Source organism: Ochotona princeps, chromosome 5 (genome assembly GCF_030435755.1).
Source record: "Ochotona princeps isolate mOchPri1 chromosome 5, mOchPri1.hap1, whole genome shotgun sequence".
In the NCBI taxonomy this organism is placed as follows: Eukaryota; Metazoa; Chordata; class Mammalia; order Lagomorpha; family Ochotonidae; genus Ochotona; species Ochotona princeps.
In genome coordinates, this window is record NC_080836.1 from 91,095,314 (window position 1) to 91,112,204 (window position 16,891).

Sequence of the window (16,891 nt, forward strand, 5' to 3'; positions counted from 1 at the left end):
GCAGACCCAAAACTTAAGCCACCCTGAGCATCACTGGGTGCAAACTGAGAGTGTTGGACATCTAACTGAAACCCAGTTCATGGGGCCTGCAGGGTGGTGTAGCAGGTTAAAGCCTCTGCCTGCAGTGCCAGTGTCCCATATGGGCACCAGTTCAAGCCTTGACTGCTATACTTCCCATCCGCATCCCTGCTTATGGCCTGGGAAACCAGCAGAGGATGACTCAGGTTCTTGGGCCCCTGTACCTGCATGAGAGACTGAATAAACCCCTGGCTTCAGATCAACCTAGCTCCAGCCATTGCGATTTGCAGAGGAATAAACCAGTGGATAGAAGATTGCTCTGTTTCTCCTTCTTTCTCTGTAACTCTGCCTTTCCAATGAAAAATAATAGTTGAAAAAAAAAACAGTTCACATAACAACTAAGCCCATGGTGTTAGATATATTTCTTTTTCTTTTATCAGAGCTTACTTATTCAATGCATTTGAAAAAGTCACAGAAAGGATTAGAGAGAAAGGGCAGAATCTTCCAGCCTCTGAACGCAAGCCTGGAACTCCATGTGAATCTCTAACATGAGTGGCAGGGCTCCAGCTGCTTGGGCAGTCATCCACTGTCTCCTGAGGCACGTGAGCAGGAAGCTGGATCAGAAATGGAGGAGCCAGGCACCTGGCGCAATAGTGTAGTGGTTAAAGTCCTCATCTGGCATGCCCCAGGATCCCATATGAGTGCTGGTTCTAATCCTGGCTGTCCTGCTTCCCATCCAGCTCCCTGCCTGTGGCCTGGGAAAGCAGGCAAGGATGGCCCAGGACTTTGGGACCCTGCACCTGCGTGGGAGACCCAGAGGGGGCTCCTGGCTCAGGGCTTCGGATCGGCTCAGCTCCAGCCATTGCGGCCGCTTGGGGAGTGAACCATCGGATGGAAGATCTTCCTCTCTGTCTCCTCCTTTCTGTATATCTGACTTTGCAATTAAAATAAAATAGATATTTAAGAAAAAAAAAAGAAGCGGAGGAGCAGAGATTTTAACCAGGTATCGTAAGAAGTGATCTAATTTGCTGTGTTCCCTCCCATCCTTCTGCTTTCTGTCTCTAACTTTACCTCTTTTATGTACTTCATAGAAATGGAAACATGCAACGTTCGTCCTGTTGTGTATAGATTAATGCTTTTCGTGGTAGCATAATGTAGTCAAATTTTGCCCAAATTAAACATGCATCAGAATTTCCTCTTTTTCTGAAAGTTGAGTAATATTCCATCATTAGGGTGTCCCATATATTGTTGATCTGTTCTTATTATTCAGCTTTTGTTACTTTAACTAAGATACTTAGAAGGAGCATCTCTAGAAGGAAGAGGTTTATATCCTATTATAGCTGAGAGGCTCCCAGTTCAAGAGCAGCCCCACCAAACTGGTCTCTGGTGGAGCCTGGCAAGGGCAGAGCAGATGCAACAGAACAACTGCATGGTGGGCCAGCAGGTAGGGAGAGAAGCAAGGATGGGAAGGATGAAATCAGCTTCCATCAGTGCGCTCAGGGTGAACTACCTCCCAATGACCCAAAGAGAGGGGGAGAGAGAGACAGAGAGGGAGAGAGAGAACCTGCCATCTACTGGTGCTGGTGCACTCCCCAAATGGTCAAAACAGCCAGAACTGGGCAGATCTGAAGCAAGGTCCGAAGAGCTTCTTCCTGATCTCCCACATGGATATAGGGATTCTAGCACTTGGTCCACCCTCAGCTTCTTTCCTTTGTCATCAGCAGGGAGCGGAATGGGAAGTGGAGCAGCTGGGACTTGAACTGGCACCCATATGAGGAGCCTGCATCACAGATGGCAGCTTCATGCGCTACGACTCACACCAGCCGCCGTATGTGGTTTGTGGATCCACCAGCACCATCAAGATGGTGGACAGTGCTGACAGCACCAGCCACGCATGTGCAACCATGTCCACCTCCCTCTCCACTCCCACCTCACCCATCCTTTTTTGTGGGCAGCCACCAACCTGATCTTCATCTTTGAAGTTGTCATTATAAATATGTTACATACGTGGAATATAATGTATGTAGCTTTTGGGAGTGACTTTTTCCTGCCACTCAGCATGAATTCCTGAGGATTCATCCGGGTCATTCCATGTATCAATATTTTATTCCTTCTCCTTGCTGTGCATAGTAATCTACAGAGGGTATTTATTTAATAATATATTTTGCCCCTGCCACCAATTACTTATTTATTTTAAAGATTTATTTATTTTTCATTGGAAAACCAGATTTACAGAGAGAAGGAGACACAAAGGGAGAAAGATCTTTCATCTACTGTTTCACTCCCCAAGTGGCTGCAATGGCTGGCGCTGAGCCCATCCAAAGCTAGGAGCCAGAAGCTTCATCCGGGTCTCCCACGCAGGTGCAGGGTCCTAAGGCTTTGGGCCATCCTTGACTGCTTTCCCAGGCCACAAGCCTCTCAAAAAAAGCCTGCTTTTAAAAATAATTTATTTGTTTTTATTGGAAAGTCAGATATACAGAGAGAAGGAGAGACAGAGAGAAAGATCTTCCACCTGCTAATTCACTCCGCAAGTGGCTGCAACAGCCGGAGCTGAACCCATCCAAAGCCAGGAGCCAGTTGTTTCTTCCAGGTCTCCCACACGGGAGCAGGTCCCAAGGCTTTGGGCCATCCTCAACTGCTTTCCCAGGCCGTAAGCATGGAGTTGGATGGGCAATAGGGCTGCTGGGACTAGAACTGGCCCATATAGTATCCCAGTTCATGTAAGGCAGTGACTTTAACCACTAGGCTACTGCTCCGGGCCCACTTTTTTTTTTTTTTTTAATGATTTTTTGAGGCTGGCATGAAGACTCAGTGGCTAAATCCTCACCTTCCAAGTGAGGATTGAGGCCACTTGGCAAGTGAATCAGCAGATGGAAGATCTTTCTCTGTATCTCTCCTCTCTTTGTCTTTGCAATAAAAATAAATAAATCTTTTAAAAAATAAAATAAATAAAAAGCTATTTTCTCATCAGTGGGACCAGTATTGTGGTGATACAGGTTAAGTCTACACTTGAAACTACACTTGAATCTTCAATTGGAGTGCTGGGTCAAGTACCAGTTGCTCCACTTCTGATCCAGGTTCCTGCTAATGAGCCTGGAAAGCCAGTGAATGATGGTTCAAATACTTGGGTTCCTGTCACCTGTATGGGAGACCCAAACGAAGCTCTTGGCTTTTGGCTTCAGACTGGTTCAACCCTAGCTATTGTGGCCATTTGGGGAGCAAACCAGTAGATTGAAGCCCTTTATCGCTCTGTTTTTCAGATAAATCATATGAAAGAAAAGTAGAATCTTATCAGCTCAACAAAAATCTGTACAGCTTTTATAGTAAAGCTAACATTGAGTTGAACTTGAATCCAAAGATCTTTTTGTTTTTGAAAAGTGGAGAGATGGGGGTGGGGAGAGACAGACATCTTTCCTCTGCTGGTTCACTCTCCAAATGTCAGGCAGGCTGAAGTCAGGGACTCAAGCTGGGCCTCTTGTGTGAGGGACAGGGGCGGAAGCCACTTCCGTTCCAGGGCTATTAGCATCAGCAGGGAGCTGGATTACAAGCCAGTAGCAAGGGACTCCAGTTGACACTACAATCTGGGATGCTGGCATTGGAAGTGGCAGTCTAGCCTCTACAGTGGGTGTTCTTATTGAAATGCTGGGATCCTCTTTGGTCACCTTTGGAGGAAAAGAATTTGCCATCTTTCTGGCACGGTGAGTTCATCTCATTCTGTTATCTTCAAACTTGGACTTGTTCTTGGCACCCGTGGTCTTCTGCCTCTCCCCTTCCGGCACTTCCTGGGGAATTTGGGAGACCTGATGAAGCAGTCCAGGTGTTTCCTCTTGAAGTTTCTCCCGTAGGCCTGCAGAAAACCAAGCCTAGTAGGGTATTTTATCTGTCAGCTTGTTGTGGGGAGGGACGTCTCCTTCATTTATAATGAGAGGACAGTGGTCAACTGGTACTTTTCCCTCGTGTCCTGCAGAACAGCCAGCTCCTTCCCACCCTACCCTGATCCTGCAGCAACCCTCCCTGTCCCCCCAGGCTCTGCCACCAACTCCACAGTAGGTATGTACTGCAGTTTGTTCAGCCACTTGCCTGTTGATGGCCATCTGAGATAATTCCCAGTTTGGACTCTTCCAGAATAGAGCTGCTCTAAATATTCACTCTGAGGCTTTGGTGTAGTTATGGGTTTTCGTTTCTCTGGGATAGATGCCCAGGAATGTGCTCTGGGGATGGGTGTAGTGCACGCAACTGAGCCATTCACCTGTCGAAGAACGTCTGGGTTGTTTCCAGTTTTGGCAACTATAAATAAAGCTGCTGTCAACACTGGCATACAGATTGTGGTGTGAATACAATCATCATTCTGGAAAGAATGCCTGGGTATGTAGTTATCTAACGGCAACTCCATGTTTGATTATTTTTAAGTTTTTTTTTTTTTTTTTTAATTGGAAAGTCAGACATATAGAGAGAAGGAGAGACAGAGAGGAAGATCTTCTGTCTGATGATTTACTCCCCAAGTGGCCACAACGGTCAGAGCAAAGCCAATCTGGAACCAGGAGCCAGGAGCCTCTTCCAGGTCTCCCAGGATTTGGACCGTCCTTGATTGCTTTCCTAGGCCGCAAGCAGGGAGCTGATGGGAAGTAGGGCTGCTGGGATTAAAACTGGGCATATGGGATCCTGGGCATGCAAGGCAAGGACTTCAGCTGCTAGGCTGCTGTGCCAGGCCCACCATGTTTGATTTCTAAACACATTTGCAAACTGTGAGCCTGATAGTAATCTAGTTTCTCCATATCCTTGCCAACATTTTATGTTGTCACTATTTTTTTTAATTTTTTTCATTCTGCTAAGTTATTATCAAAAGCTAAGTATAATTTTCATTTCTATTTGCCTAATATCTTTCTAATGAGAGTGAACACCTTTTTTAAAAAGTATTTTTATTGGAAGGGCAGATTTACAGAAAGAAGAAGAGATAGAGAGAAAGATATTATGTCTGCTGGTTCCCTCCCCAAGTGGCCTTAATGGCTGGAGCTGAGCTGAGCTGATCTGAAGCCAGGAGCCAGGAGCTTCTTCAAAAGCCTTTCCTCTATTGCTTTCCCAGGCCACAAGCAGGGAGGGAGCTGGAAGGGACGCCGTGCAGCTGGGACACAAATCAATGCCCATACGGGATCCCAGCACTTGCAAGGTGAGGATTTAGCTACTGTGTCTAGATCGCAGGCCCAGTGAACACCTTTTCATGGGGTTATTCGCCATTTATTCATCTTTGTTAGTGAGATTTCTGTTCATGATTTTTGCCCATTTCTCATAGAATTTTTTAAGCTATTTGGTTTTAAGAGATTTGTGTTTCTGAATCCTAGTCCTTTGTCAGATAATTGGCTTGTAAATATTTTCTCCAAGTTTGTTTCCTGTCTTTTCATCCTCTTAAAAGACTCTTTCAGGCCCAGTGCAATGGCTTGATTAGCTAATCCTCACTTTTCAAAAAAAAAAAAAAAACAAAAACCTGGCCTTTCAAGCACAGGTATCCCATTAGGATGCCAATTTGTTTCCTGGCTGATCCACTTCCCATCCTGGCCTGAGAAGGCATAAGAAGATGGCCTAAAGCCCCAGGACCCTGCATCCATGTGGGAGACCCCGAAGAAACTCTTGGCTCCTGGACATTGTGGCCACTTGGGGAGTGAACCAGCAGACAGAAAATCTTTCTCCTTCTCTCTGTAAATCTGCCTTTCCAATACAAAGAAATAAATCATAAATAGATATATTTTAAAAGCAAAAGACTCTTTTACAGAGTAAACGTTATTTGGTTTTGAGGTTTGATTTATGAGTTTTCCCTTTGTGGATCACCCACTTCAGCATCCAGTCTGAGCATTCACTATCTAGCCCTAGATTCTAAGAATTTCTTCTAGTGTGCGTGTCCTGAAACCTTGGCAGTTTATTTACATGCAAGCCTGCAATCCATATTGCATGAAATAAGACTTTTGGGATTTCCCTGTGACTCTGGATGGAATGTTCAGCAACATACCTGTATGCCAGGGGAATCCCATGTAGATTTCTAGAACTCTCCTTGCTCTCCAATACCTACTTGGCACCATGGTGCCAGCCATTACACTGTACTACCTTCCTCTTTAAGCTGGAGGTTGTCTACACTGGGGATTAATCAGTGGCTCTCAATTATTCACCAAGTTCCCAAGTAGGAAATGATGAAAAGAGGAAGTCAGCCTAAACACAGCCTCAGTCATCGCCACATGAGCCCAAAGCAGTGATGCAGAAGCAGGGGCAGAGAAGGTGACAGTGCCTTGGGCAACAGGATGGCACAGTGGCAACCCATGATACTGCTGTTTCTTCTATAGGCCCTTCATTCACCCTTTTCCCACACCACTAGTCTTCCTCATCAGTGACGAACCAGGAAATTGACTGTTTCCATAACGCAGGGCTACCAAGCACTGCCCCAAGTTTTTGACTCAGCATGGGGGTAAATCATGCCAAATCTGGGACTGACAATCTTCTTAAAAGGAACTAACTCTGCTTCCTTCTCTGAATACTTCTGATGCAACCCATGTAGGTTTTTCATAACAAGCAACTCCCCAGGTCCTCTGATCTGCCTCTCCAATAAAAACAAATAAGTCTTGGGCCTGGCGGCGTGGCCTAGTGGCTAAAAGTCCTCGCCTTGAATGCCCCGGGATCCCATATGGGCGCCAGTTCTAATCCCGGCAGCTCCACTTCCCATCCAGCTCTCTGCTTGTGGCCTGGGAAAGCAGTGGAGGATGGCCCGATGCATTGGGACCCTGCACCCGCGTGGGAGACCCGGGGGAGGTTCCAGGTTCCCGGCTTCGGATTGGCGCACACCGGCCGTTGCGGCTCACTTGGGGAGTGAATCATCGGACGGAAGATCTTCCTCTCTGTCTCTCCTCCTCTCTGTATATCTGACTTTGTAATAAAATAAATAATTCTTTAAAAAAAATAAATAAATCTTAAAAAATGTACAGCATGTTAAGCCATTGTCTGAGATGCCATTCCCTAGGAGCACAGGTTCAAGTCCCCACTGCTCCACTTCCAATGCAGCTTTCTACTATGCTCTTGGAAAGACAGAAGATGGTCCAAGTGTTGAGGCCCCTGCACCGCCATGCGAGCCCTGGATGCAGTTCTAGGCTTCTGAATTCAACTTGGCCCAGCCCTGGCTGTTGCAGCCATCTGGGCAGTAAGCCAGAGAGCAGAAAGTCTCTCTTGTTCCTGTGTAATGCTACCTTTCAAATAAATAAATATAGGCAGAGATATAGAGACACATAGAGAAGGAGATCTTTCATCTGCTGTTTTACTCCATCTGGCTGCAATGGCCAAGGCTGTGCCAGGCTGAAGCCATGAGCTAGGAACTTCTTTCGGATCTCCCATGTTGATGGCAGGGTTTCAAGCACCTGGCCAATCTTCTGCTGCTTTCCCAGGTACACTACAGGGAGCTGGATTAGAAGTGGAGCAGCTGGCATTTGCACTGGTCCCCATATGAGATACAGGCATCTCAGGCAGCAGCTTAACAGATTACGCCACAATGCTGACCACATTTTTTTTTTTAATTTAAAAAAGCTTCCTTTCCACCACAAATGCCACTGCCACCACTATACACTACATTGCCTCCTACCTGCTGGCTGCCCTTGGTGGCAATGCCTTGCCCAGTGCCAAGGACATCACAAAGATCCTGGACAGTGTGGGCATCAAGGCAGATGATGACTGGTTCAATAAGGTTCTCGGCGAGCTAAAAGGCAGGAACATTGAGGACGTGGTTGCTCAGGGTATCGGCAAACTGGACAGTGTACAAAGAGGTGGGACTGTGGCCGAGTCTGCTGCCCCAGGTGCGGTGGAGCCAGCTGCTGCGATGGCCCCTACAGTGGTGGAGCAGAAGAAGCAGGAGAAGAGTCAGAGGAGTTGGACAATGACATGGGGTTTGGTCTGTTGACCAGATCCTGCAACCCCCCAATAAAGCCTTTTACGTAAAAAAAAAAATTTTTTTTTTTGAAATAGCATGTACAGTCACATAAAACATTACTGCATTTTGGTCTATGATGGATTGCATATAGCCTGGAAGCCTGATTTGATTACATGGCCCACTGAAGTTGTGGAAGGAGCAAAGTCCCAGAGAAGAGAGGGTCTACTGAGAATCCCCAGTGACTCAGTAGCCCACTTGGGGACAGAGCAGTCCATGGCCCTTCCTTCCTGAGGGTGCCCTTGGCCTGAGGGCTGTGTCCTTGTGCCAGTGCTGGGGAAGTCTTCCTTGGAGTCTCCAATAGGTATCTGAGGCCTGGGAAGCCCTTGGGGACTCACTTCCTCCCATTAGACCAACCAGTGACCTTGGGTGTCTGGGTAGAAGAGAACTGCCTGCTCCTGAACACGCATGGGGTGGGGTCATACGATCCAGACAGGAAATCAGAGCTAGCTGAGGAAGCCCCAAACTCAGGGTGCCAGAAACACACACGCTGTGGGTGCCCGGATACTTCCGCAGCAGCTACCCACTTCTGCCTTCAGCAAGTGTTTCCCAATAGCCTGAGCTATGAATATGCGAATGTCAGTGATGCGGGTCACAGGTGGCCAGCTGAGGAGGGGTGAGGACTGTGGGTTCCCTCGTACTCTCACTCGTCTCAGCACTCCATCTTGGCGAGAGAGGCCTGGGATCCTGTGAACCCACGATGGGTGAGTACCAGCTCATGGGAAAGGACCTGGAATGCTGGGGATTGGCTCTTGACAACTCTGCGGGGAGTAGCTTGCATGTATCTGGTCTTGGGGATGGGAGCCTTGGGAGCCTGCTGGTCTGCTGGAGGAGGCAAAAGAACAGATATGGTGGCTTCAGCGTGTCCTGCCCAGAGCCTCTCTTACATTCCCCAAGAGGTGAGAGCCGCTGTCCTCAACCTCTGAAACATCTGCTCAGCGGTGGGAGGTAATGAAGCCAAGGTTGGGACTGGCGACCGTGATTTCTTCCCTGCTTTGCCAGGAGGAGGTGGGGGACTGGAATAGGTGCCTTGAACCCTGGGCCATGGGAAAGAGGCAAGGCATTCACCACACCTCTGGGGACCCTGTGCAGGTAACAAGGATTCCCCAAAGGCAAGTTATGGCTCCATCTCCAGCTTGCCAAGCCCAGGGCCAGCACAGTTACCTCCTGGAGGGACCCCCCTGAGTGAAAAGATCCCCATCCCTGATGTGGAACTGGTGAGAATTCTGGAAGCTTCTGAAGCAGGCATGGGGTGGGGAAAGGGAGGGGGTGCTCTGTGTGGACAGGATATTCTGGGCCCTCACAGACTGGAAGAGGGGCTTTCCCGGCAACCGTGCCAGTCCATTTGGGCTGCGAACAACAGCAACAGCCAGTGGCAACTGCCCCCACCTGCTTCTGCCCCCAGCACTTAGCAGGGGAGTTAGGTGTCTGTCTAGAACTGAGTTTTCCAGGGAACAGCAAGGGACCTGAACTGAACTGCACTTGGAACCTCAAGCATTCACTGTGATCAAAGGGAAGGCTCCAGAGGGCTCCTTTCAGGATGTTCTACAGATTGCTAGGCTGGGGTCCCAGAAGGAAGCAGAAAGAAGGGGGCCTGTGATCTGAGAAGGGGAGTGAGAGACTGTCCCAGCTGGGCTCAGCCCTGGGAGACCCCTGCTTCCTTTTGGGAGCCTTGAGGACCACAGCAGTGGGCAGGTCAAGTTCAGGCTGCTGAGGGTGACAGATCCCCTGTGACTCAGCGAATCCAGCTGACTCCTCCAGCCCCTGGGCCCATCCTGGGTTGACTAAGGACAGACCACTGCCACCCGCCACCATTCTACCCAAGTCCCTCTCCTTCCCTTTCCTCTAGGGCACATTCAGCCTGCGGAAGCTGTGGGTCTTCACCGGGCCTGGCTTCCTCATGAGCATCGCTTTCCTGGACCCAGGCAACATTGAGTCAGACCTCCAGGCTGGCGCCGTGGCCGGATTCAAAGTGACCAAATCAGGGCCTATATGGGGGGTTGCCTGGGGAAGGAGGTGCCCAAATCAAGTGGGTGGACACCCCAGTCTGCCATGTTTCCCCATGGTGGTATGCTCCTGAGAGCAGGGGTGAAAGTTCAAATGGGCTAGCAAAGACTCTCCAGGGTCATGTGGCATCTCCTCCACCCTCTCCCCAGCATGTGCCTAGGTCCCCAGGGTGGCCTCAGGCCCCTCTGGCTGACAGCCTTTCTCCCTGCCTTGTCACAGCTGCTCTGGGTCCTGCTCTGGGCCACCGTGTTGGGCTTGCTGTGCCAGCGACTGGCCGCCCGGCTAGGTGTGGTAACAGGAAAGGACCTGGGTGAGATCTGCCACCTATACTACCCTAAGGTGAGCAGGGCAGACTGTAGGGAGGGCAGGGTTGGACCAGAAGCAGCAGCAGGTACTGCAATTGCTTGAAGCCTCCATGACTCTATGATCCAGTAAACACATTTCATCCCCTCTAGGACTAACACAATTTCATTTGACTGATGAAAAGACTGAGGTTCAAAGCTATAGTTCACCGACTGAGAGGGACACAAAGGGAAATGAAAAGTGATGGAAATTACTTAGCCAAGCAAAAACCAAACCAAACCAAAACAGAGGGAGGTACCAGCTTATGGTGGTAACTGACTGCCACTGGTGTCCAGTTAGGATAACGGAGATGACAGCTCTAGATACTTCTGAGCTATTTCATGTGAGGATTAAGCAATGAAGCTGTTAGGAGGGCTGAAGGAGCAAGGGGAGGCGATGCTAACTCTAAGATCAGACACAGCGCTGCAACCTGGCTCCCGCTCAGGATCCATCCCTCACTGGCCAGCACTCCAAAATGATGCACCTGCTGTGCAAATGAGCACCCACCCAGGAGCCCAGGCTAAGCATTTCCTACACTATCCAGGCTCTGCTACACATGTAGGTCTCACACTTCTAGATCAGCCTAGGCTAGAGCTAGGGATGGCAAGGCTGGGGAGGGGGAGCCCTGAGCCAGCAGACAACCCACACTCCTCCCCAACTAGGTGCCCCGGATCCTGCTCTGGCTGACTATCGAGCTAGCCATCGTGGGCTCCGACATGCAGGAGGTCATTGGCACGGCCATCGCGCTCAGTCTGCTCTCAGCCGGACGGTACTGACTCCCCCCCATTCCCCGCTTACTCCCCAAGGGAACTTGTGATCCTCTGTATCCGATTGGTGCTGTTCATCCCCTCAGATGTGAGCTGCTGCTAGAGAGGCAGAGCCATGTGGCTAAAGTCCCTGGGGCCTCTGCTGGCCAAGGCCTGATCCCACAGTGTCCATCTAGCGCGCAGAGGGCATGAGGGCTCTGGTGCCTGGACCAGACTGGGCTAGGCTGAGCCGGGCTCTCTGGTTCCAGAATTCCACTCTGGGGTGGCGTCCTCATCACCATCGTGGACACCTTCTTTTTCCTCTTCCTGGATAACTATGGTAAGTATATTCCTCACTTTCCAGTACTGGCAGGTGCAGGGGAGGGAATACCAACCAGAGCTACGACTTCACACCGCCCCGGGTGTCTCTACATCCCTCTTCTAGCTGTGTGGACTCACCAAGCCATTTAGATGTAGGTTTCCTCATCCACAACCTGGGATAGATCTATCATGCACTTGGCCTGCACCCAGAGCCTAGAGCCTCATATTGGAGTTGGAGGCTGGTGTTATAGGGATTTTGGCCTGTCCCTCTCTGTCTCCTCCTTTCCCCCAGGACTGCGGAAGCTGGAAGCTTTTTTCGGACTCCTCATTACCATCATGGCCTTGACCTTTGGGTATGAGGTGAGAAGCCAGAACTGCACCCCTCCCTTTGCCTCCTAAGGTCTCTCTTCTCTCCCGTCCCACTGTGCCCTCCTACCCATACCCGCCTGCTGCTGGAGGGCAGACCCCCCGGCAACCCCTGCCCCTGACAGCATTCCTCCCTTGTAGTATGTGGTGGCGCAGCCAGAGCAGGGGGCACTTCTTCGCGGCCTGTTCCTGCCTTCATGCTCTGGGTGCAGCCAGCCCGAGCTGCTGCAGGCTGTGGCCATCATGGGCGCCATCATCATGCCCCACAACATCTATCTGCACTCGGCCCTTGTCAAGGTGAGCACAAGGGAGGGATGTCCCCTCCCAGGGAGCAGTGCAACCCTGCCTCCCAGCCCTTGGCCTCGCGGGGCCTACCCTCAGCCTGGAGTAATGGGAGTTGAGAGCCAAGGAGCAGAACAGATAAAGGATTTCAGGTCAGGATATTGTAAGCTGCGGGATGGCCAGTGCATCGACCTTGGGACAGAAACTGTTCCAGCAGAGAGAAGGTGGTGAAGGGGGTTGGGGTGTGTGACATGGCAGGGCTGAGGGGCAGGGAGCTCCAGCATGGCAGGGCTGAGGAACGGGGTGCTCCAGCATGGCAGTGTTCTCTCCTTCTCTGGGCACTGAGGAGGTCCCCCCAGCCTGCGGGGGTGAGGATGGCGCTGACCAAGGCCTGACCGCCTTGTAGGGATTTTCAAAAAGAGCTGGGATTGATTACAGGCAATTCATTAAGTGTGAGGGTGGGGGGCACGGTGGTAACTCTGCAGAAGCTTTGGCCTCCTGCCCTCCCACCATACCACCCCGACCTATGACCTTTACAGTCCCGGGAGATAGACCGGACCAGCCTTGTGACCATCCGGGAAGCCAACATGTACTTCCTGACAGAGGCCACCTTCGCTCTCAGTGTCTCCTTCATCATCAACCTCTTTGTCATGGCTGTCTTTGGGCAGGCCTTCTACCAGCAGAGCAACCAGGCTGCGGTGAGACCACCCCCGCCCAGCTCACCTGTGCACACACCCCCACCCCCACAGGATCCCACACGTGCCCACGCTCCTCTGAGTGTCAGCCAGCACGGAGCTCTTGCTGGCCCCTGCGGGAGGTCCTGGAGTCCCGGCATGCAGTAGTCAGGGCCCTGGGGTGGGGGTGAAAAGGTACTACAACCCCTGGTGAGAAAGGACACCTGGAAATGTGTGAAGAATATGGGAAAGCCTTCTTGGAGGATGTGGCATTTGTGCTGACTGAGAGTAGCCAGCTTACTCCTCCTGGCTCCCTGGAACCTATGTGTCTTCCTGCTTTGTGCTTCTAAAGGCAGGTGCAGGGGTGTGTATGTGCGTATGTGTGCGCCCACGTGGGAAGAACAAAGAGGGTACCTAGGTACAAGTAATTGCCTCACTGTGTGACTTAAGTCACAGCCCTAACTCTCTGGATCTCGTTTTGAGCTGCACAGGGCCCTGAGGAAGGGATGTCTGTAGGAAGTGTTGGGGGGTGTTGCTGAATCCCTGAGGTATGCCGGAGGGGGAAGGGAGTGGTGTGGCCCCAGCCTCTTCTCCCTCTGTGGAGATGCAGCTCAACAAAGCCAACAAAAGGCGGGAAACCCAGCTCTCGCGTGGAACTCCCAGCAAAGCAAACACCCCAACTTTGGACCCAGATGGCGCCATGGGTCAGGGCATGGGGTCTGCTTTTCCCAGACTGTACTGTGAGCTTCACCTCTCCTTCCCACCACCCTGGTACCTGCAGCACAACTTGTGTGCCAAAAGCAGCCTCCATGCCTACGCCAAAGTCTTCCCGCAGAACAACGACACAGCCTCCGTGGACATTTACCGAGGAGTAAGCCAGTAGCCAGGCAGGGATCGGGGCCACGAGTGATCACACATACCAGGGGTGGGATGGATCTCAACGACGCCCTCCAGCGGCGGGGATCGAGCTAGAGGGCGGGGCTGCGAGTGACCACGCCCCACCCCCACCAGGGTGTCATCCTGGGATGCATCTTCGGCCCCGCAGCCCTCTACATCTGGGCTGTGGGTCTCCTGGCAGCCGGGCAGAGCTCCACCATGACCAGCACCTACGCTGGACAGTTCGTGATGGAGGTGGGGCTCGGGATAGGCCTGCAGACTGAGGACACAACTCTGGGGAGGAGAAGGGAGAGAAACGGTTGGGGGGGGGCCCTTTCGTGAATTCCAACCCCATTTCCCAGCTGGGAAAATTGAGGCAAGTGAGGCGGCTCTGGGCAGTTGCAGGCCAGCACGAAGCCAGGAGTCTCGGCCTCAAGACCTGCTTAGTCTTCAGCCACCAGCTGTGCGAGGGTCCCCGTCCAGACACACACACACACACTTCTCCCTCTCTCCACTAAGTAGGGACAGGAATCGCCCCATTTCACAGGTACAAAAGCAGTGGTGGCCCCCGGTATGAATCCAGGGCTGTGGGACCACAGAAGGGTTCCACCTCTGCACACGGCCCACCCCACCCCTCACTTCTCATCCAGGGCTTCCTGAAATTGCGGTGGTCTCGATTTGCCCGCGTGCTCCTCACCCGTTCCTGCGCCATCCTGCCCACTGTGCTCGTGGCCATCTTCCGGGACCTGCAGGATCTCTCTGGCCTCAATGACCTGCTCAACGTGCTGCAGAGCCTGCTGGTGAGGCCTGGCTGGAGTGCACTGGGTGCCCGCCAAGCTCTGTCCTTAGCTACCAGCCTCGCAGAATCCCCCTCAGAGGCACCCCAGCGGGCAGCAATGGCCATTCCCCCCACCCCTGTTTATAGGGGGGAAGACTGAGGCATGAAGTTAAGCATTCGCATGCCTTCTTGGGCTTTGTAGCTTCATGGCCTTGAGAGGCCTTGAGACAGGCTCCCAGGCAGGCAGAGGATGGGGATGGGGTCCATCCTCACCCTCCCTGGGAGCAGGTGCAAGCCCCCCCCACTCTCCCTGGCTCTCCCCAGCTGCCCTTTGCTGTCCTGCCCGTTCTCACCTTCACCAGCATGCCTGCCCTCATGCATGAGTTTGCCAATGGCCGGTGAGTCTTTCCCATGCCAGGCACAGGTTCCCCTTGCCACACTTGACCCTTGCCTTAACTCCATGACCCAGAGGGATCCACCATGGCTGAACGAGACCCAGGACTCCTGCTCCGGGCTCACCCAGCTGGCTCCTGGGGGGCAGCGGGGCCTGGAATTCAGCTGGGGGGCGGTTCTCTCTGCAGCCTCTCTCTCACCTTGATTCTGTCCTGACCAAATTCCCCCAGTGCCAAGCCTGAACAGAGGGGGCTTGGTGTACTCTTCCCTACTGGCCTCCAGCTCTGGGCCCTGAGGAGGTGGGGAGGGAGGAGGAGGTGCAGAGGCCACTCCTGAGCCACCCCTCCAATCCCCAGACTGAGCAAGGCTCTGAGCTTCGGCATCATAGCGCTGATCTACGCCATCAATCTCTACTTCGTGTTCACATACCTGTCCAAGCTCCCTCACCCTGCTTACTGGGGCCTTGTGGCTCTGCTGGCTGTGACCTATCTCGGCCTCACCACTTACCTGGTACAGTCTGCTGGGGGTGGCCTTGGAGATGGGGAGGCCACGGATGGCATGGGGGGAGGGCAAGGAGAACACATTGTGGCATCCCCCCAGGTCCCTGACTCACCGCTGCCCCTCCATCGCCTAGGTCTGGACTTGCTGCCTCGCCCAGGGAGCAATGTTCCTGGCCCACAGCTCCCACCAGCGCTTCCTCTACCGACTCCAGGAGGAGGAGCGGCTGGGGAACCGGGCCGCCTCTGGATGAACCCTCATGAGAGCAGGGGTGGGAGGGTTACGGACGGAGGGGCCTCGGCTGGCCTTCTGGACAGCCAACTTAAGTCCTGGGAGCCTGCGCTAGGTCTCAGTGTCCTCATCTGTGAAATGGGCACAACCTGGGATACAAAGCCTTGTGACACAGTACCCGGTACCTGGAGCGTCAAAACAAAATAACCCTCAAAGGTATTTACGTCTAACTGGCACTTCAGACGTCTGACCGACGCCCACAGGCAAGGAATCTGCAGAAGCCTCGCCCTACTCAAACCGTTGGGTTGGTTCTCTGCTCCAGGCGCCCAGTCACTCGCTGCCTCCCCTGGGACCTGGCGACCGGGACTCCCAGGCGCTGCGGTGCGCTGGCCCCCGGCTCCCCCTAGGGGCGGGCGGCGTCCCAGCCTCAGTCCTTTCCGGCCCACGGGAGAGTTTGCCCAGGCGAGCCCGCGGAAGCTGCGTGGGCCTGGAACCCCAACCTCCCTCGCCGCGGGGGACAGCCGGGCACCCCTTTCGCCTCAGGGCGGGGCTGAACTTTACCGACGCTCCCTAGGCCGTTTCCAGGCTCCCCTCAGCCCCTCCTCCGGGCGCCGCGGCCCCTCGGACCCCGGCCCAGAGCTGCCTTGAGGAGGGGACGGCCGGCCTGGCCCCGAAGGGCACCCCGGGCGCGAGCCGCGCCTGGAAGTAGCCCCGATTTCCCAGAGATCCCGCCAGGCCGACGGCCCGCTCTGCGCTCCGGTCAAGGCGGTTGTTTATGAAAAGAATTTTCTCTTTCTTAAAAGGGCAACGAGGCGAGTGGGGCCCGCCAAGAGACAGCTCGGGAACACAGCTGGGCCAGCCAGGGTAGCCGGACGGGGTGTTTGGGGGCAGGGGCGGCTCATCCCCTTCCCCCAGGAGAGGACGGCCCCGTGGGTGTTGAAGGGGAGGGGCCAGGATGGACGGGCGCTGCTAGGTGAAGAGGAGATGTCTTCCCACCCTTCCCCAGCTTTCTCCCCCTCCCTGCGCCCCTTTTGGTCAGTTTATTTGGCATGAATTGGGCGCCAGTCCCTGTGCCAGGCAGGGGAGGCCAGCCAAGTGGCTCACAAGGCGCTGCATAGCAGTTTGGCGTGGGCGCACTTGGGTAGGAATGTCGCAGGAGCAGGGGGTCCCTCTTACGCGGAAAGAGCAGAAGCAGCTGAATGGGGAACCCCCAAGACAGGGGATCCCAAGACAGGGGATGCCCCAGACGGGGGCTGCGCCTTTGTGTCCACCAGCCCAGAGCTTGGGGAAAAAGGGGTCACCCAGGACAACTAAAGGGATGGGGGGTGACACGGGCTAAAGGTCAGGGAAGCCCCAAGGGGCCATGGCAGTAGCCTTGATCCTGGGTGCCACACACCCGGGTCTC

The 16,891-nt window shown here is 53.1% G+C and overlaps 1 protein-coding gene and 1 pseudogene across 1 annotated transcript; both read left to right on the forward strand.

Moving 5' to 3' along the window:
• The first annotated feature begins 3,657 nt into the window (after positions 1-3,657).
• LOC101531700 (large ribosomal subunit protein P2-like) lies at positions 3,658-7,983 on the forward strand (annotated as a pseudogene).
• Positions 7,984-8,511: 528 nt separating this feature from the next.
• Positions 8,512-15,521, forward strand: SLC11A1 (solute carrier family 11 member 1). Its single transcript, XM_004577232.2, has 15 exons — positions 8,512-8,676; positions 9,065-9,189; positions 9,822-9,944; positions 10,199-10,318; positions 10,984-11,090; positions 11,337-11,407; positions 11,681-11,748; positions 11,896-12,051; positions 12,576-12,734; positions 13,492-13,581; positions 13,722-13,841; positions 14,237-14,386; positions 14,689-14,762; positions 15,114-15,267; positions 15,392-15,521. Exons 1-15 carry the CDS (start codon positions 8,673-8,675, stop codon positions 15,506-15,508), a joined length of 1,638 nt encoding a protein of 545 aa, XP_004577289.2. The 5' UTR covers positions 8,512-8,672; the 3' UTR covers positions 15,509-15,521.
• The last annotated feature ends 1,370 nt before the right edge of the window (positions 15,522-16,891 follow it).